The sequence below is a fragment of the Lepisosteus oculatus genome, chromosome 1, assembly GCF_040954835.1.
Source record: "Lepisosteus oculatus isolate fLepOcu1 chromosome 1, fLepOcu1.hap2, whole genome shotgun sequence".
Lineage (NCBI taxonomy): Eukaryota > Metazoa > Chordata > Actinopteri > Semionotiformes > Lepisosteidae > Lepisosteus > Lepisosteus oculatus.
The window spans coordinates 20,750,888-20,777,238 of record NC_090696.1 but is presented as its reverse complement, the minus strand read 5'-3'; the positions used below and the strand labels follow the sequence as shown (position 1 = coordinate 20,777,238).

Genomic DNA, 26,351 nt, shown 5'->3' with positions numbered 1-26,351 from the left:
CTTTTTTCAGTTCCCAGTACAGGTGTCCAGACGCTGGGACCTGTGCTGTTTGTTCCGGGGACATGATCTTCCAATCCATATCAGATCCTGCAAACCAGTCTTAGAGCTCACTTTTATACACTAGCTTCTAATTCTGTTTTATGTACTGCATTTATTTGTGTATACTTTTCACTTTTGTTTAATTACGTTTTTGTGCAAATAAGTGTTGAGATAATGTGTCATGAAAAAAAACCTTTGTAGAATAAAGATTATGAGTACCAGGTGGATTCCACTGAGCTTGAGGAAAGGATTTAGGTGTTATTTTGTGAGTACTTTAATGTCCTTATTCAGACAACAAGTGGAAAGAGATAAAAACACATTGTGAATACAGTAGAATTCAAGGGACACTATATTCAATTATACAATACAAAGGTAAAACTTTATTTAGGGTACTGTTTTTAGTTTTGGTCACCACATTACAAGAAGGTTGTCACTGCTGTCTTTCTAATCAGTTCAAGGAAGGGCAGTGGAGTTCATTTGTGGCCCTAAAGGAATGTCTCACACAGACCTTACAGAGGAACTGGATCTCTTTACTTGTGTGTGTGTAGATGGAAATGTCAGGGGACTCTATACAATTACGTAAAGCTCTGAAGTGTTGAGACTGTCTGAAGAACTACTGCAGTGCCAACAGTGAAACAAGCATGAACTTACAGTGAACCCATTCGAGGCTGAAATCGGGAAACATCACGAACAGTCTATCGGGAAACATCACGAACAGTAAAATTGTAGTTTCCTGCTGATGGGCAGTGACACCCAGGATGGTGCAGTTATTTCATACTGGGTTTAATTTACAAAGAGAGATAGACCAGTTGAATCAATGTCGTGGTAAGACGACGTCCACCCTGGAGGAATATCTTCAGGGTTGATGATGAAACTTGGACATGTAGACACAGGTGGAAGGTAAGAGGGAGCGTGTTACACTGCGTCTAGTTGAAGCTGACAGCTATGGGTACTGACCGTCAGTAAGCCTGTAGTAAGGAGTTGGTGATCTTCGATGGCCATTGGAGAAAGCAGAGGTTGAAGGGACTTGGGACTTACTGGAGACAGCTGAGGATAAACTGAAATGCAGCTGATTTCTGGTGGAGTGAAAGAACTGTGGAAACTACAGACTGGTAGGCAGTTAGATTGCAGGAAGAAACCACTGGATTGGTGCTGCTGGCCAACGCTGCAGGAAGGTTTTGGGTCTCAGAACTTTTGGGGCATTCAGGTTTTCAGGCTGACGCATCTCTCAGAACAGAGTGAAGTGCAGCATGTCCTACAATTACCAATGTCAGAACACCTTACCAGTGGCGTAACAGATGTTAAATAGGGGGAACCAAATTCGATGATGGTTTGGAGTGCTTTGAGAAATGGCCTGAGAGAGTTGTATTGGCCCTGGGATGAATATGATTACTCAGCCAAGGACTGCGAGCTGACGCCTGCCCAAACATGACAGAGCACACTGAGGACTGAACTCAGAAGATGCTTCTTTTTACAAAGAGTGCTGGGTGTCTGAAGCAAACTGCCAGGCCATTGGGATCCTTTAAAAAAGCTAGATCAGCTCAATAAGCTCCAAAGACATTTGAGAGGACCTGACTGTAAATCCTCAAAAGCTTAGAGAAAGCCAGCCTACTGGCCTTTTCAGAATTAGCAGTAAAACATGAACCAGAGGTTACAGGTACAGAGAATGTGGAAGGTGGACGTGCATTTAGAACGGAGAGTAGGGGGCTGTTCTTTACACAGAAGCTTGAGAGTACTTTGGATGAGCTACCCAGCCAGTTGTTGAAGCTGACTCTTTAATGTCTTTGAAGAAACAGTTGGTCGAACCTCGAATCACTTGGCCACTGAAAAACCAAATGAGCTTGATGGGCCAAGTGGCCTCTTTTCATTTATCATTTTTCTGAAGTACTTGTATACTAATTAAAACCTGGAGGATCACAGCCTCTCAGCACCAGAGCTGACCATTCAAGCTCTTCAGACTGTAGGGATATACTGTATATCCCTGTGTGCTGAACCTGCCTCCTTCTGTCTGTCTGTGGCTGTCACTCTGTGTGTGATGGGTTGTAGGAAGTCAGGGCACACACACTGACACTGGACTCATAAACCACAGGACAGGAGACTCTGGGCACAGGCTGGGAGCCCCTTCTGAAAGACAAAGGAACAAAAAGAGCAGGCAGAAGCAAAACGGAATGAACAAAAAAAAAGAAATACTACTGGTAAACACTGAAACATTTTCTCACCTGCATTCTGCTCTGAATTGAAACAAAAAAGTATTTTTTTTCTGGGAATTCCCTTACAAAATGCTGTTCCTCTGGCTGCTCTGTAACTGGGGCTGTTTTGGGGTGGGAGGTGGCCCTTTTCAAAGAGAGCGAGTCTCCCAGTGATGGAGAGAACAAGATAAGTGACAGATGGGTGCAGTGGAGGGAGGGAGAGGAGAGGACGGTTGAAGGAGCGATCAGGTGGGCCCTGAAGAGAGAAAGTGAGAGACCGAAGTGGTGGGCGCTGGGCTGGTGGGTCCCTGTCCTTCCTGAATGCAAGTGTGTGTGTCTACTGGAGAGGGTGTCAGTGTTAAAGACTTTTTAATCAGAGCTCCATGCTGTCCTGTTTGCTCCGGGCTCCGCCTCCGCCTTTGTGTGGAGCAGGCCGGCTTTGAGCCACCACAATGGGTGAGAGGCTGGACAGATGGGGCTTTGGAACCTCGGATACAAAGCGGGGAGGCCGAGGGGCGGGGATGGCCTTTCACTGGGCGAGTTAGCAGCCTGTCCGGCCCTGACACTGCAGCGCTGCTGTGCCCGAGGACACTGGGATTGCTGCTGCGGCACAGGAAAGGGAGAGAGGAAAAGAAAGAAGAGCATGGCGGAAGTGTGAAGTTAAGGAATAGAAGGGAAGAGGATGTCTTCTGTATTTTGTGTGTCTAGCGTCCTCTATCTCGGCAGATATTTTAGTTGGTGTGTGTTAGAGAAATCTCCTGTGTGAGATCTAACTGGTTCCAAACTGGAGAAGGTGTCAGAATAGCTGTGGGGAAAAATTAGCTCCGTTGATATGACATTCTGGCCTGCTGATGCCCATCTAGCATCTCTCAGCCACTCCTCCCAGACTCTGTTCCCTGAGCACCAAGAGTCAGGTCATAGAGGTCAGAGGGCCAAGAGGTCACGAACAGCTGATGTTGAGATGGGCCGGAGTGATGCTCGTTTAGCATGCTGTCCCTTGCCACTACAGTTCCCCTGACAGGTGTCATACTGTACCCCATTCCTGTGGGTTTGTGAATTCTTATATACCCAAGCAATTCGCAGTTGTCTGAAATTAAAATTTGTTTCGCAGCTTCCAAGTTTTTTCTAATCCTTCTAGTTTTGTATCATCTGAGAACTTGTCTAATTTGCAAACACTTTATTTCATCCTTTGTTGCTCCTCTACTGTAAGAAAGCATTTACTCTTTGTTTTAGCCTCCATTGCAATATTTTTGTACATTGAAAATGTCGTAACCCCTGTATATCTCTTTGAATCCAAGATCCAGTCAAATAATTAATAACATTCTTGACTCTGCAGCAGACTGGGGCTGAGTTGTGTGTGGCCCCTTCCCAGAAATATGAACTGTCAGGTCTACGGATCGGAGTGCCAGGAATAGGGGAAAGACGAAAGGGGGGGAGACAGAGAAAGGATTGCTATGTGCAAGAGAACAGATGGGGAGTCCCCTCTCTGTCTGATCGTTCTCACCGTTTGAGCTCCGGCTGGTAACATCTGCCTGGCTGTTTGTCCATCTGTCTCTTCAGCAGGTCTCTGTTTTTTCCAAAGCGGTGAAGGAGCCTCCCTCCCCCCCCCCCACCTCCGCCAGTGTGGCTCTACTGCAAGCCCGTGGGTCTGCGAGTTGCTTGCGTTTAACACAGATAAGGGCGGGTGAGGAATTTTTTAAAAGGTCGCTCTTGCGCTACAGGAGAGAGGGCGAGCGTTCTTGTCATCTTCCATGCCACCGAACTGCGAAAGACGCGTGCACCTCCATACGCACTCTGCTGATTTGGAGAGTACTGGCTACTGGCTCTGTCCGAGAGTGGGTGTCTCTTCTGCACTGGGAAACAACGTGGCTCAGAATTCTGAGCTGGGGCCTGTGTGGTTCTGGGGACACAGACCACATTCTTCATCTCTCCGTGCTTCAGGACCGACGGAGGCCCTGTGGCTGCTTGGCCCAGATCTCCGAGGAAGGGATGCCCTCTGCTGCTGGTGTGCTTCTGGAGTGGCGCTCTCCATGCTGGAGATTTGGGAGACCTCTAGATGTTGCGGTTTGCACCCCGTGGCCCCGCAAGCACACAAGGCTCTTTTCCAGTCGTGGCGTGCTGGAGTGAGCTTCCCTAGGAGAGGCTCGGAATAAACTGACATGGCACAGGGATGCGCAGGCCTGCGGAGTGACCTCCAGCCATGGTTGGCAAGCTTCAGGTCACCCCTGCACCGTCGGCCCGAGTGACGCTCTCTACGACCCACCCACCCGTCGGCCATCTTTCAAGAGGCTTTGCATCACTCCCTGTTTTTTTTATTTTTATTTGCTGTGGTCCTGCAGGGATCAAGAAGAATTAACGGTTTGATCGGAGCTCAGTGTCCAAAGCCTTGCATTAGACACTAATCCCTCCGAGCCAGAGCCGGTGGTGCTGTGGGGCATTGGGGGGGGAGGTTTGGCTACAAGCCATTTTACTAATCCCCACCACCACCTCTCCTGCTCCTCCCCCCAACCCAATCAGACTCTTTCACCGAGACAACGATCATTAAAACACTCACACACAGGCTCTCAAGATCTGGTGGTTTGGATCAACGATATTTCTTTGGCCAACCATGACAGAGATTCCACTGCTATCCCTCTGTCCATCTGCCTGTCTGTCCGCGTGGCCTTTATCCCACATGTGTGGGATTCCTTTCAGAGCTCAGTCCTGACTGTAACAGGCCTCAGTCTGTGGGAAGAAGGTCTACTGACTGCTGCTGGATTCTGACTTAGTAATGGTACTGTATGATGGACCCCTGAAACACTTAACGTGCTTCAACTGTGCTCTAACAGTATTGTGCAAACCTGACCTTGGCCTTCAGTCAAATACTCCCCCAGAACCCTATCCCTATTAGTAAACCTCAGCTCACAAACAGCATAACTCGGGCTTGCTCTCCTGTGTGTCATTCCCTCACTATTGAGTGAAAATTCATCGTGATTTTGGTAGCTGTTATTTTTAAATCATGAACCCTGTTCGTATGGGGAGTAAAGCTTGTTGTACAGCCTCCTGAGACCTTGCACCAAGACCTGTGGCCCTGCACCCTGTCCATCGTCGATTCCTGTACCCCCCGCACTCAAGAATCCAGAGCTGCCTGTTCTGACTAACAAGTTCAGACAACTCTCTCTCCCTCTTCCATGTTTTTCCCCCATCTTGCACATCGTCCTTCTATATACCACCATCTTTTTACAAGTCTTTCATTTTCCTTTTCCGTCACCCCTTCATTTACCCTTTTTTTCTTACCTTTCCATCCCCTCTGTCTCTGCCTGTCTCGCCTTTTCCCCCTCGCCTTCCCTCCCTCTTTCTCAGCGAGCCCTGTTAAGTGCACACATGCACGACAGATGTTACTACGGCAACAGTTGGTGGTGGAAAAGGGGTGTGGCTTCCCTGCCATCTGTTCAGGGTCAGAGGTGACAAGGAGTGTGTGTGTCGGGTGTCCAATGTCAACTTCTGTTTCAGGGGGAAACGGGTTTATTTGGGGAGGGAGCGGGGGGCTGGCAGGGTGGATTGGCATTTTTTAAATAAGACATTAATGTAGTAAAAATTCACATTGCGTTTCTGTAGCCACATTTACTGTATTACTGGGAGAGAGACAGAACTCTCTCTGGAATTCTTATTCCAGGAAAAATAACTCCATTTCAGTTCCCCTACTCCAGCATCTCTCATTATAAATCAAACCCTACTTGTTGTTACTTTAACTGAAAAAACAACAAAAAATGCTAAATGTTATGGGTGGCGTGGAAATGTATTATTTGTGCCACGAGTAATGTATTTTTTGTAATTTAGTTGGAACTATAGAAAGCTAGGATTTTAGTTGAATTACAGTCAACTCAAGATGGATTTTAAACCTGAATTTGACAGGAATTTGTCTCTTTCTGTAGCAAAGGGGAGTGAAAGTGACCCTATAGCGGCATCTTGTGGTTCGTTCTGGTAAGTGACTCAAGAATGGCTCAAGTTAAAATCGCACAGATCGCTCCTAGCTTCTACTACTGCCTTTCCAATGCCTTCATCCAAAGAGACTTGCTTTTGTGAGCTGTAAAAGACTGATATAGCTTCATGGGGATAGCTCTTGGAACTTCCCAGCTAGAATCCATTCTCGACTCCATTCCCCAGTGCGAGCCTGGAATCTGCGTCCCTAGCCGACTCCAATTGGGAGGGCAGTGGTGGTGTGTAGCTGGCAGGGATCCAGCGGGGTGCACCTTGGGTTGGGCGCCCGGGGCTCTCTCAGCTATCTGGTAAATGGCGCCAGCAATGACGCCAGCGAGAGAGACCCCGACTCTCCAATCAGGCAAAGACCCTGTCAGGTGCCACACGAGTGACAAGTGGGTGTGTGGGAGGAGCACGGGAGAGGGCACAGCCGAGGGTGGGGGGTGAGGAGGTGCAGAGACCGAGCTGCCCTGATGGCGTTGAGGGAGGCTGGATCAGCTCGAGGGGGAGCAAGGCCAGAGCATTGCTGGAGCGGTGGACACAAGCAGAGGGGAAGGCAGGACTTCCCCAGGGCCTGCTCCTTTCCACTCCTGCTGCACTCTCACCTGCTCATATGGACTCACAGGGCAACATGTCAGGTCTTCTGCAACAATCTGCAACATTTCCAGCTGGATTTCTTAGCCTTTACAGTTGCAGACCTGAATACAAAAAGTTCAGTTGAGTAATGGTTTAATCTGGGGAAACAACTAAGCAAGAGTTCAGTTATAATGAAAACCAGCAGCCAGTGCCTGGTGCTGGACTGGGTAATCTAGGAGCAGAGAGGCCGCATGATACCAAGACACTGTGACATGAAGTAGTATAAACAGGATAGTTGGCTGAACCAGAAAAACTTTTATGCCTGGGAGGCTCACGGTAAGCAGCAGTGTGCGAGAATTCAGAGACTGCTTTTACACTAGCCAGCATAGTATTGGAATGTGGGAGAAAGCCCACACCAACCTCATGACACCATGCAGACTCCACACAGAAGGAGACTTATGGCAGACTTACACACTGGACTCAAGAGTTGTGAGGCAGCAGTGCTAATGACTGTGATACACCCAAAGCTACATTAGCTTATTAAAGCAATTAAAGATCTAAAAAGAATAAAACCTAACTCACAGCTACTGTTTACAACAAATTATCACTAGGGAGCAGATCAGTTCACTTGGGTGAAGTTTTTACTCCACCCCAATGTAAACCCCTGTTCAGGTCTGGAAAAGCATAATGGCATACAGTTTCTGCATTAATGGTTTTCAGCTTGAGCATAATTTTCAATATCTCTATGGGACTTGGGATGCTCTGTTGAACATGGAGGAAAAAATTTGCAAGAAGTGGACAAGGGGAATGGAGGACACCTCAGCTGTCCCCTCACGGGAGAGGCCTCACCCAGATCGTCCCAACACACACACACACAGCTGTAGACATGAGCACTGAGATTTGGGCGTAAAGAAAAGGGATTTTTGAGTTGCGCTGTGAGAAATGCATCAGCACAATAAACTGTGTACAGAATAGCAGCCAGTTTGGATACAGGCACTGAGGTACAAGCAGGATCACCAATCCCACTCCTAGGAACATGCTGGTTTACCAGCAGCAACACATCCAAAGTCACACGACTGCAGTTAATAACATTTATTGGGATGCTAAAAGTAACAACTGTTGCATAAAGAGGCATAAAATCTTATGTCTTCCGTAGACTCTAGATGGAAGATGCCATGCTCAGTTCTGGCTTTAGGGGGGAGAAGGCTGGCTGTGGTCCTTGTACTGGGCAATACTGAACAGGGTCTGCAGGTTCCTGCGGGTCTGCTCCACCTCCTCCCGGAACTGGGCAATCTTTTGTCCACCTATTTTTCTCTGGAGGATACAGGGGAGGAGGAGGGGAAAACAAAGGCATCAAACTTCTCTGCAGTTGAGCTTTCCAAGACTTCATAAACTAATTTCTTAGACATTGTCTCTACACCCCCCCCACGTAGATCACCCCTCTTCCCCTGCCATGTGGTCAGCAGGTTTCACAGGATGCCGTGTAATCTGTTAGTTTTAAATCAGGGAGGAGGGAGGAGAGAGGGGCAGGGCTCACAATGTAGATGCACAGGCGCTGCTGCTCCAGTTTGAAGAACTCGGTGGCCAGCAGGGTGTCAAAGTCCTTCTTCATGTTCAGGAAGCCACAGTGAGGAGAGCGTTTAGCGTGCTCATACCTTGGGAGAGAGGGGGGGACACTCAGGTTGCCTGTATAGTAATGCGACTGACTCTGGTGTCAGGTCGGGGGACAGTTTGAGTGTGTTGTGATGGGAGCAGACAGGACGGGGGGAGGAGAGTGTGGCACAGGGGGGTCAGGGGCCGTACCAGGGGTCATCATCAGGCTCCCAGCCCTCCAGCTCCTTCAGGCAGAAGAAGCAACAGGCCACGTCTGGCTCACTCTCGCTGGGACAGTGGACAAACCCAGCCAGCGCCATCTGAGAGGGAGAGAGAGGCTTGTCAGGGACTGGAGGAGGAAGAGGAGGGGGTACTTAGGCAGGTGACATGCTCAACTAATAGATCACACAAGACGCATTCCGATAATGCCACTCCAACTAATAAGAGGTGTTGGAGCAGAAATACCAGCCAGCAGGGTGGAGGCCAGATGATGTTGTAGAAGCAGTACTCTTGAAGTGGGGTATTAATGACACTTATTGAAGAAACGAGTTGAAACAGTCCTAAGACACTAAACCAGCAAGAAGGGCAATGACTTAGTCGCCAGTTCGCACTGGAGCATTATACCTAAGCTGGAATGAGAACCGGTAGTCTGGGACCCTGACACACCAGCCCTCCAGAAGCAGGACTGCAGTCAGCTGGGTTACGCCATTGATTTCTGGTAATCGAAATGCCCACCAACGTAGCGAGAGCAGCTGACAGGACGGACCGCTCACCCGCTCCGGCGTGCACTTGCAGTCCTCCAGGAAGGGCCAGTCTTTGAAGGTCTCGAGCCTGCGCTCCAGGCGGTACATCCGGCCGTAGTCGAGCAGTTTGTCGGAGGACCGAGAAGGCACCTCAGACATCCCTGCCGATAAAAAAAAAATCCTCGTTCACAAGAATTAACTTGACAAAGACGTAAATAAAAGGCACCCGTACAGCTCTCTGTGTGCGCAGTGAAAGGTCACCTGTGCAAGTCTATTTAAAGATCGCAGCCCCACGAGTGATTAATTCTCCGACCTCTCCGGCTGATCATTATGGTGTGATGATCAGCAGCACCTGGTCGCATTTGTGAATCTCCGAGAAGTGAGACCGGAGATGTTTCTAATTGATCTCTTTCTACTTTTTCCAGTATCTCCAGTTTTTTTTTGCTTTTATAATATTCGTCAACGCCCTGGGAGTATCCATTCATGCGCGCTTAACCGGCTGAGTCCGTCGTATTCGGTTTTTAAAGCCGTGAAATGAGCTCCGACCCACACCTCTGGCGCCAGGGCTGGGCGGTTGATTTAATGTCGTGTAAAAACGGACGGTACCGGTCGTAGCCTCGGATAGCCCCTCTTGGGCTCTAGCGCACGGGTAGTCTGCCCTTCCATTACAGGCCTTTACTCCAGGAACTTCAGCAGCTGGCTGAACCGACCAACCCATTGGAAGATCGACCGCGCGTGTTCGGTAGAGCTCGTTATTAAGCGCTAATGTCACCGCCTCGCCTTATTACTAGACGGATTCACACACTGCCATCGCTCACATACTGTAGTGTTAACGCCATTTGCAGTGCGTTTTTCTAAAATTGTAAAAACAAGTTTTTAAGATGAAAACAATCGTTTTAAATATTAGACATCAGACAGCGCAAGCTCTTGCTGCTGTATTATCATGAAGTATTTGTGTGAATTATGTCTCATTACACTTTTTAGGAAATGAGTAAAAACAAACTAAAAGACAGAAATACTCTTTGGTCTCGGGAAAAATGTTCCGCTTTCTCGTGAACATGGTGTTGCGCTTCTGCTTTCCTACCGCGAGAGGGCGCCGCAGACCAGGCTTGGCTCTTCCGTGTTACCGTGCCCTGGGACACTCCGTGCTCGTGTTCACCCCGGAGCATAGCACCCCGCTATAACCTGAAGAGCCACAGCCTGCACGTTTCGTAACTGAGTCTTTAGTGGGGGAAATAGCTGCGAGTAATACCAATATTATAAAATCTGCAATACATGCTGGATGGGTTGCTTGTCTGAGAGATACACATTCAGGGTTTAGGGAATATTTTAGAGGTTAATCTTGACCCCGTGTTTTTGGACTGCAGGAGGAAACTGGAGCACCTGGAGAAATCCAGTATGTTCACAGGGGAAACATGACAGCTCCACACAGAAGGCATCACAGGCCTGAATCAGGACCAGAACCCAAGAGCTGTGAGTCGGGAACCTTAACCATTGCACTCTAACAAGTGCTGCCTGCTGGCAGATTCCTGTTCACTTATGGCTCCCAGTGTAAACACAATCTTAAGGAATATTATTCTGGTACAAATTCTAAAATATTAAAGGCTAGTATCACCATGCATGTTACCAAATCAGCATCTCAACTCTCGCACCATCTTGCAAGTGATGGTGCATGAGTGGGGATTCAGGACAGGCTATTTCTGGGGAGTCCCAAGAGTCTGTGAGGATCCCCAGATCACATGGCCGAATCCACTGTGAGCACCAGCAGGATTTCCGGTGGAAACAGAGTTTCAGGTGGCTGTCCAGGACTAGCAGATAAACTCACCTTTCTAGACAGTCGGGTCAGAAACCTTGAGGAGGTCCGTTTGGCCCAGCTAGCCTGCTCGGTAATGAGGAGTGGAATGATATGGGAATCTCAGCCAGCCCTGTCTAGAATGATACCAGAGTATTACCTTCAGCAATGTGGCGTCATGGCCTGTTCCAGGCTCCTACCACCCTTTGGGTAAAAACGTGCCTCATCTTGTCAAGTCCAGAGACACTTTCCTGTCGTGTCCGCTTGTGACCTCTGTCCGTTTTTCATGGCTGGTTTCCCTGAGGATCTTCGGTTCCTGATGGCGAGAGAGAGGGGGAAAGAGGGAGTGATGCAGCCAGGAAAGAGAGAAAAAGAGGGGAGCAGAAAGAAGTGAAAGAGGGAAGGAGGGAGAGAGAAGGCTTTGAGGGAGGGGAAGGGGTGGTGAGAGCGCCCCAGCAATGGTGATGTCTTTATAGGCTGGCAGTGCGAACTTTACAGCCCTTGTTTATGTGAGAGAATCCCAGTGCCAGCAGAGCTGTCTTGTAACCCTACCCTGCTGTCCCGGGACGGGGGAAAAGTGCTTACTGCTCCAAAACTGCACTCCTCCCCCCCCTCCCTCCTGCCCAGCCACACACCCTCTCTCTCTCATTCACTCCCTGTCTCTGTCCCCCCCACTCCTCCAAGTTTCCTGGTCTAGTCATCCCTTCTTGGACTCCCTGCCTCCCTCGGACAGGACAGGACAGGTCCTGATTCCGGCCTCCCTGCCTTTAGCTTGGCTGAGGAACCGCATGGGGTACCCGTCAGCCGGGCCTGTGCCCTCCTGTCCTGCCCGTGGCCTCTGCTGGGCACGCTGCTGTCTTGCACATGTGCCACTGGCTTTAGTCCGCAATTCGCCCTTCTCCTCTGCGGGATGCGACAGCGGCAGACGCAAAATCTTACAGTCCTGCCGGGAATTGAAATCAGAAAGAAAGATGTCAGACAGGAAAATAGCAGCCATATTTCTACATATTTCTACTAACACGTGCAGATAGTTGCATATTCTCCAGCTTCACTGACTGATTCACTCAGTACAGTCGTAGTGTTGAACTCCTGATTGCGTAATGTAAGCTCTCCGAGTGTGGCAAGCGCTTGTTTACCCCAGTTAGCGGTAGCCAAAACATTCTACCAAATCAGCTCATTTCTGAGACCTGGACTGTGAAGGTGCATTTGTACGACTACGTGGGCTTCATGTACATGTGCAGAAATGAATATTCCCCCCTCTCTCTCTCGCTTGCTCTCGCCCCTTCTCATTAACGCTTAACCCTCTCCCTCCCCCCCTCTCCCTCCTCCCCTCTCTCCCTTGCGACAGTTGTTCTTGGTTATTAAGTTCCCTGCCCTGGGGAAGTAGAATTAGCTTTCGGAATCTCTGCACTTGTTCGGCTCCTCGCAGGAGGGAAAATGAGAAATAAAACGGAATGAAGAAGTTGAGCTTCTCTCCGCGTCCCACGTGCGTGGCTTCGGATCTCTCTAGGGAACGGCTGTGGTTTCACAGATAAATATGTATTAAAATTACCGGGTGGACGGGATTCACTTTTTGGTACTGGAGGGGATTTGAACTTGAAAACATTTTTTCCTCCTTTTTTTAAGAAACTGGGCATTTTTCCTTCTGGTTGTCTTTCTGTTCTGGTGTGGGGAGGGTGAAAGCAGGGAAATAATTCTGGAATACAGAGTTGGGACGCGCTTGGATAAGAGAACTGAGTGACGTGGAACAGACACGCTGACCAGGAAGAGAGAGGGAGTCCTGGATGTGGAACACAGGTAAGACAGTCCCTCTCCTTCCATGTCTGTGCGTCGCCTGTGGGAGAGATGGAGTCTCAGCTAGGAGAGGATATCAACTAGCCCATCTCTTCCTAGGCTGCCAGTGGGCTAGTTTGTCATTGATTCTTCAAGAGCACTTGTTTCGAAATGTCCAGCAGACAGAGGCTGAGAATGTGAGCGGTGAAAGTGCAGGATATGTCACCAAGAGGTTCCTGGTTCAAGTCCACAGCTCTGCCACTGGCTCCCTGAGAGAATTACTGACCCTCCCTGTAAGCGGAGGTCCTGCTGTCAGAGTCTCTGCAGCAGCAGTTGTTAATGCCATAGTCCTTCTAAAAGCTGGTTTAAACACTGTGTCTTTTGTAAAGTATAGGATTTTCATTGCCTAAGTGAGTTTATTTATATATGTATTTGAGTAATAATGCTGTAAATATCCTCCTCCGTTATGGGGTGTTATTGGTTACCTGCCTGCCTCAAAGGGGGACAGAAGAGAGGGTGGGGCGGCCCTGTGTGTTCTGAACCGGGAGTGTGAAGATGGCAGGGAGGTGTGAGAGAGTGACAGTCAACAGAGACATTCTACACACACCCACTCTCTCCCTTACCTCACACTCTCTCTTTCATCCGCTCACAGGGGCTGAGTCCCGGAGTCCAGCACACACACACTCTTTGCAGAACACAGTCGCACGCACGTGTGAACTCCATTACCCCAGACCTCTCTCTCTTTCTGCCACACGCACCCCTGATCTTACACAACTGCAGAGGAACGGAGTCATTCAATACGGCCCCTCTCTTGCACATGCTCGTAAGGGACACCCCTTCTCCTGAGGCCCAAGCACTGAGACCAGCAGTTGGCAAACCGACACATCAGCATGACTTCTGGGTGCCCCAGAACTCAGTCCTGCTCACGATTTTTGTGTTGCTTTTGTTTGTTTCTTGCAGAGCGTGATGAAGAACCTCGTTGTTTTAGTTTTGTAACTGTTTTTGCATTATGGGTTTCTTGTACTGAAGAAAGTGTTGGTCCTGTCCCAGCCCATCCAGGTTGGTGTCTGGCTCGGCTCAGGACGTGCTGATGAAAGAGGCACGTGAACGCAAACGCCTCACTTCGCTCTTTATGGTGATCGCTGTTCCCAGCTCAGAAGGGCAGAGGGAGGTGTATTTTTATTTCTTGTTTTATTTTCTGAAGAAGGTGTTTGGATTGAAGTGTGATCTGTATTAAGTGATCATAACCTTTAAGTGCGATTCCGAGATGATGTTGTTGCCTTCAGTTTTACAGTTCAAATAAGATCTCCCTGGTATATTGTAAATTCTCCTGGTGGAGTTCCTGGAGTGCGTCTCAGTGGCCTGGTGAACGCATCTTCATTCACTCCTGCTGGTATGGATCGGTCTTCGGTAGAAGCCGTGCAATATGAAGGCCATCCATATAATATGTCTCTGCAGCTAGGGGCATTAACATTGAAAAATTGTCCACTAGTTCAGTACTGCTCATTCCATCTAAAGTAGAAGAGATATTACTTTCATTTTCCTGGGGATGCACTCATAATTGACCTGACTCTCCTAGGCACAGCTTTGCACCTGTCTGGTTATTGTACTGACTTTATAAGCCCATGACAAGGCTCCAGCATGAGTTTATGGAACATGACCTCCATTGACCCCCATCTTCGAATGGCTCAGTCCCCTTGTGGGGCTCGGGTTAACAAGGACTAGTAAAGCAGCTGGCTTGGATAGCTGTGTCTTTCTCTTCTTCTTCTCTCGGTTTCTCTTCTGTTTATGTTTAATTAATATACAGCACATGCTTGACATGTTGTTAAGTGGTTAAATTGTTACAGTATTCACAAACACTTTGAGCTCAGACCAGGACTAAACCTAAACCGAACAATTCCTGCAGCAGATCTACCTGGCTTTCTGTACAGGAGAATCCAAAGGGATACTGACATTCAAAGTATTCTGAGACACCTTTCACTCCCCTAGAGGGGTACATCTCGGTAAATCTCCATCATTCGGTTGAAAGTTTTGGTTTGACCTGTGGGAGTTGTGGCACCCACAGTGCGAGCAGAGTGGGAATCTTGCCCTGGCTGAGTTGACACAGAATGGGTCTATATGGTTTGGACAGATGATTTTTCCAGCACTGCTGTGATAATGTTGGAGCCCCTGTACCAGACATCACAGTCTGTATCCAGTACTCAGACCTAGAAAGATGCCTTTCAGGCCCCCTGATCTCTGACCCCTCTCTCTCGACTGCCTCTAAATTCATCACTGGGATGTGAGAGGGAACAGAACAGTGAGACAGGGAGAGGAACGCGAGAGAGAAGATTTGCAAAGGGAAGGACAGTGACACAGAGAGAGTGGAGCAGAGCACTGGAAATAATAGCTTCAATTTTTGACAGTTTTTATATAAATATTTATCAGAAGGGAGCAAAGTTTAGAAAAATTCTCCTGCAGGAAAGTTCAGGAGTTCAGGGTTTTGGTGTTGTGACATTGCACAGGTCCACCACGAGAGGGCAGCACACTCAACAGAGTCTTTGGCACCACTGTGCTGCACACTGTTGCTCTGTTACATTTGGTTTGGGTGCAAGTGAAGGTTAATTCCACCCTGAAAAGCAGAAAGAAAAAGGAAATGCAGTGTTTTGGCTGTTAGTCAGGTAAGGCGACTCCCATACATGGAGAATACTTCAAACATTGTGTTTTCTTTCTACCTTTCATTGTGGAACCCCTGCCTGCACCTTTGCCCACATATGCACACACGCCAACGCATGCTGAGGGAGCTCCTCACTTGAACCTTTGCCGGTCTGGAAGGACACTCTAGCAGGGTTCTGTGTATCAATTATAAAAGTAGATGCTGATACGCAGAGATAACACATCTTCGGTGCAAACAGGCGGTACCAAGTGCAAACAGGAGAAGTCTCAAACAGGGCAGTCCCTGCCATACCTTGGCCCTTCAACATGGCGCAGGGTGCTGGCTTGTGCTGGAGGCTGGTGGCTATATCCCAGGTCTGGGAGTGCTGTGGGTAACGAGTTCTTTTCCAATGATTTGAACAAGAGCAGGTGATGTCCAGGTCACCGAGCGTTTGGAACTCCTCTAGAAGCTACGGGACTGTGACTTTCCAGGTGCTTCCCAGGCACAGGGGTACAGGCTCCTGAGCTGTAAAGGTTTAGATGGTGGTTTTCTACAGTGCTGGCCCCCCCTGAGCTGAGCCATGTCCTCGAGAGCCCCCCCCCAACCAGTACGGATGACACTAACAGGACTGGGAGCTTGCCCCTGCGCCAGCCACACGGCGTCCCGTGGCAGGCGGGAGAGAGGCTTTCTCGCTCTCTGAAGCGGTTTTTATGGATCGATTGATCGATTCCTGAGAGCGATAAGCGAATTTGGCCGGCGATGACCCTAGCATGGCTGACCTGCAACTGGGAGCATGAGAGAGGGAGAGAGGAGAAGGGGAAGGGGAGCAGGCAGCACAGAGACTCGGGAGAGGCCTGAGGGGTAGAATCAACCCCCCTGACATGGAAGGGGGGTGCAGACAGGGAGAGCTCGACCAGGGGGGAGAGAGAGAGTGTGACTGTGCATGTGCCGTGTTCTCAGTGTCCCCATTGACTCACAGTCCCTGCAGTGTCTTCGCCGACCAATGTCTCGCGATGAGAACCCTGCGCTGAACTGGACTGGACCTGACAGGGCAGGGGAGGGGAGGAGAGGTCCTCGTGATGTACGACGCACAGACGGACAGACGGAAGCAAGGCTCTGACACACACAGACCGGCCAGTGTGACGCACTGAGTGTGGGTGCAGGGAATGCAAGAGGAGAGGAGGAGAGAGAGGGAAAGCATGGGGGAAAGACCGAAGAGGAGACTGAGTGTGGGAGTCGGGGAGAGAGAGAGCGAAAAAGCTTGTTTCCATGATGAGAAGTGACAGGCGGCTGCAAATCCTCCGGGCTGGTGCCGGGCAAGGATTGGACCAGTCGCTGATGCGGAAAGAATTTGGGTAGAGAGGAAGGAGGTGTGTGGGTGAAAGGGCTCATGGGCCTGGGAGGCGGGCAGGCGAAGGGGGGGTGGCGGCAGTGGGGGGGCTCTGTTACCCTGGCCCAGGAGGAGCGTTTACCAGGACCGCTTTCACGAGCCCTCCCCGTCAGCATGCCCCTTGCTCCTGGTCTCTCGCGTGCCACAGTGCAGAGCAGGGCAGCGAAGCTGAGGCACAGAGAGCGCCGTACCGCACAGGACAGAGTAGGGTGGAAGAGTAGCATTAGTATATTGACAATGCAGCACAGAATAATACAGAGTGAGATAGTGTGGGTCAACATACAGCAGTGCAGTGGGGGAGTGTAGAGTATAAGATAGGATAGGACAGCGCAGTATGTGATGGTTAAATTACATAAGGGTTGGAATAATACGGTGAGGTATGGTGTGGGACAGATGTGAAGACTATGAACTGTGCAGTGCATAATACTGCAGTACCGCGCTGCCTGGTTCATGTCATATTGTGTTTATATGTCCTTGTTTGATTTCTCTCTCCTTTCCCAGTCTGGCTGTTTCTCTTTCCCAGGATGAGAGAGGGGAGATCTGGCTTAATTAATTTCACTCTTCTCTCCTAATCGTTGCCCTCTAATCAATCGCTGGCTCATTAACTCCTGCGAGAGAGGCTGTACTGTACGTGTCTTAAGCTCTTGGCTGTTTGCACTCCGTACACTGAGGTGTGATATGCAGAACAGAAAAAAAGGGGTCCTACACTGGAGATAATAAGGTTATTACAACTACACATCCCTTCAGTTGAGTCGGTTCAGAGCTCACCATGGCTGAGCCCGGTTAGTGCTGGGTGGGGTGGGAGACCTCTGTGGACCATGGTGGTGCAGTGTGGTGGTGGACCAGTAGGAGGCACTCTCTCAGACACAGATGCACCAGCCTGGGTATGAAAAAATGCCAAACAATATTTTCTTATTTTTCTCCTCTTTACCTATCTGTCTCTTTCTCTCCCACCCCCCTAATCTCTCCAGATATCTCTTTGGCATTCCAGCTCTGGCTGTCTCCTCCTACCTCTCCCCTCCCAGTTACTCCACTCTTGACCCTGGCAGACCACAGTAAATACCCACAAGAGCAAGCAGCCACCTGGGTGACTTGGTGCTCTCGCCATGGCAGAGTTGAGCTCTGTTGCAGCTCCAGGGGCTCCTGCACTTATCCCTCATGCACCCCTGAGATGATGGGTTATGACTGTGACGACAGGCAACCAGGGCCTAATCATAATGGCTGCTAGCTCTGGCAGAGCTGGTTGACCTGGGTTTAATTGAGACCTCACCTACCAGGGAGTAGTGAGAGAGGATGGATTTGTCATGGATTCATGCCAGTAGCTATATCACCCTACAGCTCACAATTGGCAGCCCACTGAAGCGCAGCAGGTGTGAGCCTGCCCAGTACCTGGATGGGAGAGCTCCTGGGAAAGTTGAGGAAGACCAGGGCGTGCTTTCATTGTGGCTTGCACAGGGAAACTATATTATAAAAAAGGCAGCGTACTTTAGGTGAGACATAAAACCCAACCCTGACTCTCTGTGGTCATTAGAAATCCCAGAGCGTTTCTTGAAAAGAGTAGGGGTGTAACCCCGGCGTCCTGAAAAAAGTTCCTTCTGGCCTCCACCAATCATGGACTCCTAATAATCCACATCTATAACTGGCTTCATCACTCTGTTCTCCTCCCCACTGATACTCTCTAACCCCCATTTCTCTATCATCCCATCACTATCTCTCCCCTCTTTCTCTGCCCCCCATCTCTCTCTCCTCCCTCTGTTCTGTATTTGGGGGAAGGCTGTGGTGACAGTGGATCCCTCTCCTCCTATTTCACGCTCTCATCATGACATCCATTAGAGTCCTGATCACTGGCGGCTCCTGAAGCCAAGAACAGCACATTAGCAGCCGGGCCATTGAGCGCGACACGGCCCTGCGCTGAATTATTAACGAGCCCCACTGCTAATGAGGAAAGCCGATCTTCCGCGGTCCTGCAGCGCATACTGCAAAGGGTCACATTCCAAAAAAGTGAAGGCGGAGTGAGGGGGGCTGTCGAGAAAGGGAGAGAGAGAATGAGAAGACAGATGCAGAAGAATGATGGAGACAGGAAGGGGTAGAAAGCGAGGTGTGGAGGAAGGAAGGGAGAGAGAGTTCTTCACGTTAGTTCAGGTGCCAACCTAGTGTCACAGTAATGTACTCCCCATACCACCACTTCCTCCCTCCCGCTCTGACCTGATGAGCCTGGACTGCAGGAGGGGAAGTGGTTTGAGGACAGCATGTCAGCAGGACAGCGGCTAAAGACCTGGACTGAGTCCCCATCCTTCACGCATTTAGCTGAAAGATGAATCCTCATGCTGCATCTCTGAAGCAATCGAGACTGCGTATCGATCCAGTTGTCGAAAGAACAACCTGAAAAGTGACAGGACAAGGTGCTGTCCCGTGTGTACCCCCCTCAGAGCTCAGTGTGTCTGCGTCGGCGCCATGCTTGCGTGTCAGGATTTGACAGCGCCTGCCACCCTGTGTTTGTCAGGGTGTAAGATTGTGGGTCAGTGGGCTATCAGTGTGGGGACGAGAGACTATCTCCATAGATGGAGTAACTTCTGACAGGTCTGTTTTTTTTTTCAAAACCTATCTTCTTTTAAATGTGAAAGTGCCAAGATTGTTTAGGTCTGCTTTCAACCCCCCCCACCCCCCCCCGATTGTGGGTTTTATTTTCGTTTTGGTGGAGTTCAGAATCGAAAAGAAAAACAAAATGCGTGTCTGTAGGAAGTCCCTGAAAGACAGGAATACAGATTGGAGCGCGCGTCTGTGTGCCTCTGTGTGAGCGTGCATGGCAGTGTATATGTATGTAGGGCATGTGAGTGTGATCCAGTGTGCCAGTCCATGTGAACGTCACTGTGTGCTTGCGTGTGTGTGTGTCGGTTCTGATCAGTGTGTGTGTGGAATTGTGTGTGTGCCGAGCGTGCAGTTGTTGCCGCGCAGTGAGCGATTCTCAGTGTCAGCCAACAGCCTTCTTAGTATTCTCTCCACTACCCACTGACTCACACTGCGCGGGCCAGGGGCGGGGGGAGGGAGGGAGGGGGGGATTAGAGAGGTAAGCAAAGGAGAGAGAGAAACAGAACTTGGGCATTTTTTCACACCCCCAGGCTGGTGTGTGTGTGTGTGCGTGCCCATTTGTACAATCTCTCTCCTGCACAGAGGATTAATCTTCTGACAGCTTTGTTAAGCTTTTCCTTTCTCTTCAATTCCTTCGGCCCTCAGCCTCGGCCCTGAAAGGGTCCTGCAGACCTCACAAGAGAGCCGCCTCAATGACTGGGCCCAAAAATAATAGCCCCCCCCCCCACGCCCCAAGCCCCCAGCAGTCCATCCTTCTCTGAGCACAGACTCTTCCACGCGTACCCCACAGCCCCCGGCCCGGAGCGATCATTGGCATTTGTCTTTTTACAGGGCGCAAACAGAGGGGCCCTTCACAGTTCACAATTGTTACTATAAAAGATATACAGATGTTGCTTTTTGTTTTGTTTTTGTCTGGACATCTGGAGGATTTCAGCACCAAAGAACCCAGCTTCCCTCTCCCTCTTTTTCATTCTCTCTCGCTCTCACCAGCCTTTCCATCTCCCCCTCCCCCCCCACGATTATTCCATCTCTCTTCACTGGTCAGCTCTCATCCCCCTCCCCATCTAACCCTCCGCCCCCAACTCCTGCTCGTCTGTTCCTCCCCGTTCTCCCTCCGTCCAGTTTCCAGTCCACATCTTCTCTTTTCTCCTTAAAATCAGCTTTCTCTGAAAACAAAAAAGGCACAGGGTGCCCCAAAAAGACCTCAGCCCCCTACCCGCCTGTGCAAAAGAGTCAGGAGGAGGAAGAGGTCGAAGCTGGAAAAAGCACTTTCCTGGAGGATAAAATCGAGGAGACCCGGTGGGATGGGAGAGGGGAAGACTGAAAGGTGGGAATGAACAAACAGGTGGACAGGCAGGCTTGGGGCTTGACGCAGGAAAGGAGGAAGAAGACAAGGAGGGGGAGAGAGGAGGAGAGGGACAGAGTGGTGGAAGAGTGGCAGTGGAGCAACGCTGTCTGCTCGATGACATTAAAACTCTGCAGGGATGACAGGGGGCACTCTGTCTCCTGATTGGCTGGCCCTGGCTGAGGCTTTCACCAATCAGGGCTGAGGCATGTAAGGTGCCTTTAGGTTATACCCAACCCAAAAAAACAAGGAGCAGAGAGAGAGAGAGCGCGCAAGAGAGAGCGAGGGAGAGCGAGGGAGAGCGAGGGAGCCAGGCAAGCTAGCTAGCGTTCAGTGAGCAGGCTCCAGTCCGAGAGTGTGACTGAGCTGGAGCAAGCCATCCTGGTGAGATCTCTCCGGAGCGCGTTTGTCCTCGCGTGCAGGTTTTTTTTCTTGGTTTCTTCCAGTTTTTTTCTGTGTGTGCGCGCACGCTTGAGTCTTTTTTCTGTGGGGGTGTTATTGGCACGGACAATCTGCTCCATTGACGGCGCGCTTTCTGCCCCCCCCCTGCACCCCCTCCGCCTGCCCCCCATCCCCGCAAAAATAACACCCGTCTGCCAAGCCCAAAACATTCGCAACACTTTCCTTCTGACACAACTACAAACTAGACAGGGCTCCGGAGCAACACCTTCAATTTTGACCAAAACCAGGGGTGAGCACAGCTGTGCACCCGTCTCCTGGAGCGGCCGGCGGCGGGAACGACGGAGAGGGGGCTGCCGAAGACACCGGGCGTTGAACCCCCTGTTTGTTTGGGGTTTTCCTGTGACCGGGACAAGAGCCGCGCCAGCAGGGAGAGGCAGGTTGAAGGGGAGCGAGGGAGAGAGCAAGACGGCTTCCTCCGTTCTCGGACCCACGCGTATTTGAGGGGCCAGCAGAGAGAGTGGCGGGATGATTCTAGGTACGTCTTTCGACCTTTAGGGGTCAGACCTCTTGCAGGAATGATGGATGTGTTTTTGTGGCTGGGGGTGGTCTTTTTCTTTCTACTAATCTTGTTGGCTGTCTTATTGGGGGGGCAGGAGAGTGGGTAATGTTCCAGAGAGAGTTGGTGCTTCGGAGGATAAGGGGGGGCTGTCAGCTCAGTGGAGCAGTACTGCCGACTCCGGTCTGTAGCATTGAAGAATTGAAGACTCCTCTCATTGTCCTGCTTGGTCCCAAACTCTTTGTGGAATTCTGTGTTCTTTTTTCCCCCCGAGCAAATCCATTGATCTTGTCTAACCTGTTGGCAAGAGACGGAGAGTGGGGAAAAGGAGGAATTCCAATTCAACTGGCTATTCCCAGCCCCCCCCCCCTCCCGTCCTCTGGGCCCCAAACTGCGTTGATTTTTCGGGGATGCAGACAGAGCGTCTGTTGGAAAGGACCGGATTCCGGAGCTGGTGTGTACGGATCAGCTGTCTGCTCCTGGTGCTCCTGTGGAAGCCAGCGGGGCATGACATGGCACAGAGCTGGAGAGCGCAGGAGGGGACTGTCTTCCTTTACACTCTGACAAGTTCCAAATCTGACCTGCAGCAGCACAAACCCACCTTCACCATTGTCGTTCGACTCAGCATTTTGTTGTTTTTTTGTCAGATGTTGAGCGCATTCCTTGGTTAATCCAAGGACCCCCCCTCCTCCGCCTCCTCCTGATACCACCCAAGGGCGAGACGGTTATTTTGGGAAGGTGTGTGTGTGGAGAGAGTGGGGGGCAGGGTTTGCTCTCCCACCTGGAGCTCTGATCACTGAGGGCAGCTGTGACTCCTCTGAGAGGCGCAGTGCGTTCCCGTCTCGCTATAGACACGCACGCACAGCTGCCATGGTGCTGCTGCAGCGCTGTGTACCTGAGCCCAGGTGAGGGCAATGGGGGGTGGTGCCCTGTAAGGAGGTAGATAGATGGCTGGCTGGAAGCACAAGCAGACAGACAGGTTTCTAGGCAGTGTTGATGTGGACTGCTGGCTGAGCTCTGCAGTGGGATTGCACTGGCGTTCCGAGACTTGTTCCTTGCCGGGAGCACTGCCTTCACTGAGGACCAGTGACTCCTGGGTTTTTAATGGACTTTGAATTGATGAACTTCCCAGACGTTGGGGGGGGGGGGGGGTGGGGGTAGAGGATCAACAGCAAAAAAAGGACAACAACAAAAGGAAACACAGGTAAGATGGGCAGAGATCCAGCCATTGGTCAATATGGGTTTGCTGAGTTTCGGTGACACATAGGTGTCTCCTCTGCATGTGTGTGTACAGTTACATAGTGTTGGCACTTAGCATTGTAACTGAATTCACATATACATATTGCTAACGTCTAGCAGGAATGAGTGTGTCTTCAATAAACGGAGAGCAGGAGTCAGCGACACACATACCTGCAGGTTCACAGGCAACATTAATTGGTAATCGTGTCTTAGATACAGGAGGCCCTACGTGTGTTGTGCAACTGTCTACGTAAATACAAACATTATATATATTTAAACCCAAGGCAGAGGGACCTTTGTATAGATGAATATGTTATTACAAACTCTGTAGTAGCCTTTCTGAGTTTTATTTTTTTTATCTGATTTTAGTTGGGGTTTTTTTTCCCCTGAATATTATTTTCTAGTCAGTGGTAGGCAAGCTGGCCACCAGGGGAAACCCCCTCTTTAGGCACAGTAGTGGGGAGATGTCTCCCACAGGTCAAGGGTGATAGATATCAAAGACAACAGACCGTGTCTTCTCTGTCGTGCTTCTCCTCTACTGGGGCAGTCACAGGGCTGTCGCAGTGGGTCTTTTCAGAGTCTCGCAGAGTCTTGCGGATGGGTCTTCTATGTCGGGGCTGTCCCAGTCTCGCGGAGTGGGTCTTCTCCGCCGGGGCCGTCCCAGTCTCGCGGAGTGGGTCTTCTCCGCCGGGGCCGTCCCAGTCTCGCGGAGTGGGTCTTCTCCGCCGGGGCCGTCCCAGTCTCGCGGAGTGGGTCTTCTCCGCTGGGGCCGTCCCAGTCTCGCGGAGTGGGTCTTCTCCGTCGGGGCCGTCCCAGTCGTGCGGAGTGGGTCTTCTCCGTCGGGGCCGTCCCAGTCTCGCGGAGTGGGTCTTCTCCGTCGGGGCCGTCCCAGTCGTGCGGAGTGGGTCTTCTCCGTCGGGGCCGTCCCAGTCGTGCGGAGTGGGTCTTCTCCGTCGGGGCCGTCCCAGTCGAGCGGAGTGGGTCTTCTCCGTCGGGGCCGTCCCAGTCTCGCGGAGTGGGTCTTCTCCGTCGGGGCCGTCCCAGTCTCGCGGAGTGGGTCTTCTCCGTCGGGGCCGTCCCAGTCGTGCGGAGTGGGTCTTCTCCGTCGGGGCCGTCCCAGTCGTGCGGAGTGGGTCTTCTCCGTCGGGGCCGTCCCAGTCTCGCGGAGTGGGTCTTCTCCGTCGGGGCCGTCCCAGTCTCGCGGAGTGGGTCTTCTCCGTCGGGGCCGTCCCAGTCTCGCGGAGTGGGTCTTCTCCGTCGGGGCTGTCCCAGTCTCGCGGAGTGGGTCTTCTCTGTCGGGGCCGTCCCAGTCTCGCGGAGTTGGTCTTTTCTCTTGGGGCTGTCCCAGTCTCGCGGAGTGGGTCTTCTCCGTCGGGGCCGTCGTAGTCTCGTGGAGTGGGTCTTCACTGTCAGGCTCTCGTAGTCTTGCAGAGTCAGTGATGTGAAAAGTGGAAATTCCCGCAGTTTCAGTGTTGGAATCTGTGGTATTGAAGCGTTGCTCAGGGGGCTGGGAGACAGTTATACAGTGCTAGTATCAATATCCCGCAAGGCACAGGACGGCAAGTGCTGCAGCACACACTCCAAGTGAGACTGATTAAAACGAGGGATGGAGATTTGTCTCTGCCAAAGGTGATGATAATTTTTATTGTTTTTATTATTGATATTTCTTTGGCCAGTGTCCCAGAGAATTAGGAAAGTGGCTTAACTTCATTTGTTCTTGAAGAACAAATCCCTCCAAGAATATCTTTTGCGCTCCTTATCTCTCTGCATTTCAGCTTCCCTCTTTCCCTCTCTCTCCTTCTTTCCCTAAATTTCTCCATTCCTTTCTTTCTCCCCTCAATGTCTTCCTCATTCTCTCCTACTTCCTCCCTCTTCCTTTCTCTCCCCCACTCTTTGTCTTTTGACCTTGAGCAAAATTGTGTAGCTTGGGGGCGAACTGCAGTGTTAAATTCCAGAATTTGAGAGCGCTTTGTTTTGTAAGCATCATGCGTACAAATTTATTTTTTTTCCAAATCAGCCTAATCACATCTTCTGCAGCATGTTCCTGCTGTACGTTTGCCAGAACCATCGAGCTGTGGGCAAACAGGCATCTACACCATGGTATCAGCAAGGAATAAACACTGATGGCAGTAATAAGCCATGTGAGCTGACTGTTGCTCTGTGTTGCTGTCCCAGGACAACACTGACCAAATGCGTTGTTGTTGAGTTTATGCCAAGCCTGTCGGTTTAATGTAAAATGTTTGTTTTCATTAAGAGGGCCTTGCAATTCGTGTCTCATCTTTAAAGGTGGCAACGATTACATGTAGAAACAGCACCAATTGCCATGATGTGTTCACAGAGCATTCTCCCTGTCTCTCTCCGCCTGTTTGATTTGTCCTTTCTCCTTGTTTGACTGGCTCTCCTTCTGTTTGGCTCTCTGCTTGTTTGACTACCCCTGTTGCTCATGTAGAAAAAGTTATCATATGTTTCTTTGCATGTTTAACTGTCCTTGTCTCTCTCTGCCTGTTGGACTGGCCCTGTCTGTCTCTCTCTGCCTGTTTGACTGGCCCTGTCTGCCTCTCTGCCTGTTTGACTGGCCCTGTCTACCTCTCTGCCTGTTGGACTGGCCCTGTCTCTCTGCTTCGCTTGTGTCGTCCTGTCTGTTGGGACACAGAGGAGCAGCAAGAGGCGCCCATCCACGTGCTCCTAATCTCAGAGGATCAGGTGGAGCAGAAACAAAAGCCTCTTTTGTTGCTGGCTGCTCAACTTTTCTTTTCTTCTTCGTTTTTTTCCTCTCCCCCCTCTCCTCTGTCGTCTCTCTTATCTCCCTCTGTCTCCTCTGTCCAGAATGACGCAGCTGTTCCAGAACTCTGTCGTTCGCCCCCCACACTCCAGCCCTCTCCTTCGCCAGTTTTGCTTTGGGTTGTTAACGACAGAGATAATTTCTTTTGTCACGGGACTGACTAATCAACACGGTTTAAACCTGATGCATTCAGAACACAGAGGTCGTACCATACCAGACACAAAACGGAGCAGACACAAACACAGCAGTGCAGTGATGGCTTGGGCTCACACATCCTGCAGGGCCTGATGGAGATGCTTTTGGAACAGGCTGAGGCGTGACCTCTGTGGCAGTGCTGTGGGAAGAAAATAATATTTTTTTTTGGGGGGGGGAATGGATTCTTTCTAAATAGGCTTTCCAATATTTATGTCTTTACTACCTTAAAATACTATTGCAAAACCATCATTGCTGTGTTCAACTCAGTGGTGCATGTCTCCATTCCTTGAGGGCTGTTGTTTCATCTCTAGGTGTTGTTCTGCTCTGCCTTTATTGAACACTTAAGTGGACCAATGGAGAGCTTTTTAAAGGGCTTTGGCTGTTAAAGGTATATTTATTAATCTTTGATTGTTGTTGAACAATCTATTGTCTGAAAAATACTTAATTTGCAGGTCTGAATGCTTTAGCAGCTGCACCTGTAGTTTTAAAGGCAACCAGCTCACTAAGTGTATGCATATATCAGCTCACTAAGTGTATGCATTTTAAATAGTTA

General features: G+C 50.3%; 2 protein-coding genes across 5 annotated transcripts in view; one reads left to right on the top strand and one right to left on the bottom strand.

Moving 5' to 3' along the window:
• Positions 1 to 7,841: 7,841 nt before the first annotated feature.
• birc5b (baculoviral IAP repeat containing 5b) lies at positions 7,842 to 11,342 on the bottom strand. Of its 3 annotated transcripts, none has more exons than XM_015344478.2 (5): positions 11,053 to 11,342; positions 9,131 to 9,261; positions 8,568 to 8,677; positions 8,302 to 8,419; positions 7,842 to 8,078 (listed from the first exon to the last, which is right to left on the bottom strand). In XM_015344478.2, exons 2-5 carry the CDS (start codon positions 9,257 to 9,259, stop codon positions 7,956 to 7,958), a joined length of 480 nt encoding a protein of 159 aa, XP_015199964.1. In that variant the 5' UTR covers positions 9,260 to 9,261; positions 11,053 to 11,342; the 3' UTR covers positions 7,842 to 7,955. The 3 variants fall into 3 exon arrangements, with proteins under 3 accessions (XP_015199964.1, XP_015199963.1, XP_069050512.1); XM_015344477.2 differs by lacking the exon at positions 11,053 to 11,342 and adding an exon at positions 9,362 to 9,461; XM_069194411.1 differs by lacking the exon at positions 11,053 to 11,342 and having other exon boundaries at positions 9,131 to 9,355.
• A 921-nt stretch (positions 11,343 to 12,263) lies between these two features.
• Positions 12,264 to 26,351, top strand: part of znf385a (zinc finger protein 385A) — an 84,061-nt gene continuing 69,973 nt past the window's right edge. The window contains exon 1 of one of the 2 annotated variants that reach the window (XM_006629412.3): positions 12,264 to 12,689. In XM_006629412.3, the coding sequence (XP_006629475.2) occupies positions 12,677 to 12,689 (13 nt within the window). In that variant the 5' untranslated portion in view covers positions 12,264 to 12,676. Of the gene's footprint in view, positions 12,690 to 20,482; positions 21,562 to 26,351 lie in introns of those variants that run through there. The other variant, XM_015344475.2, reaches the window with a different exon arrangement.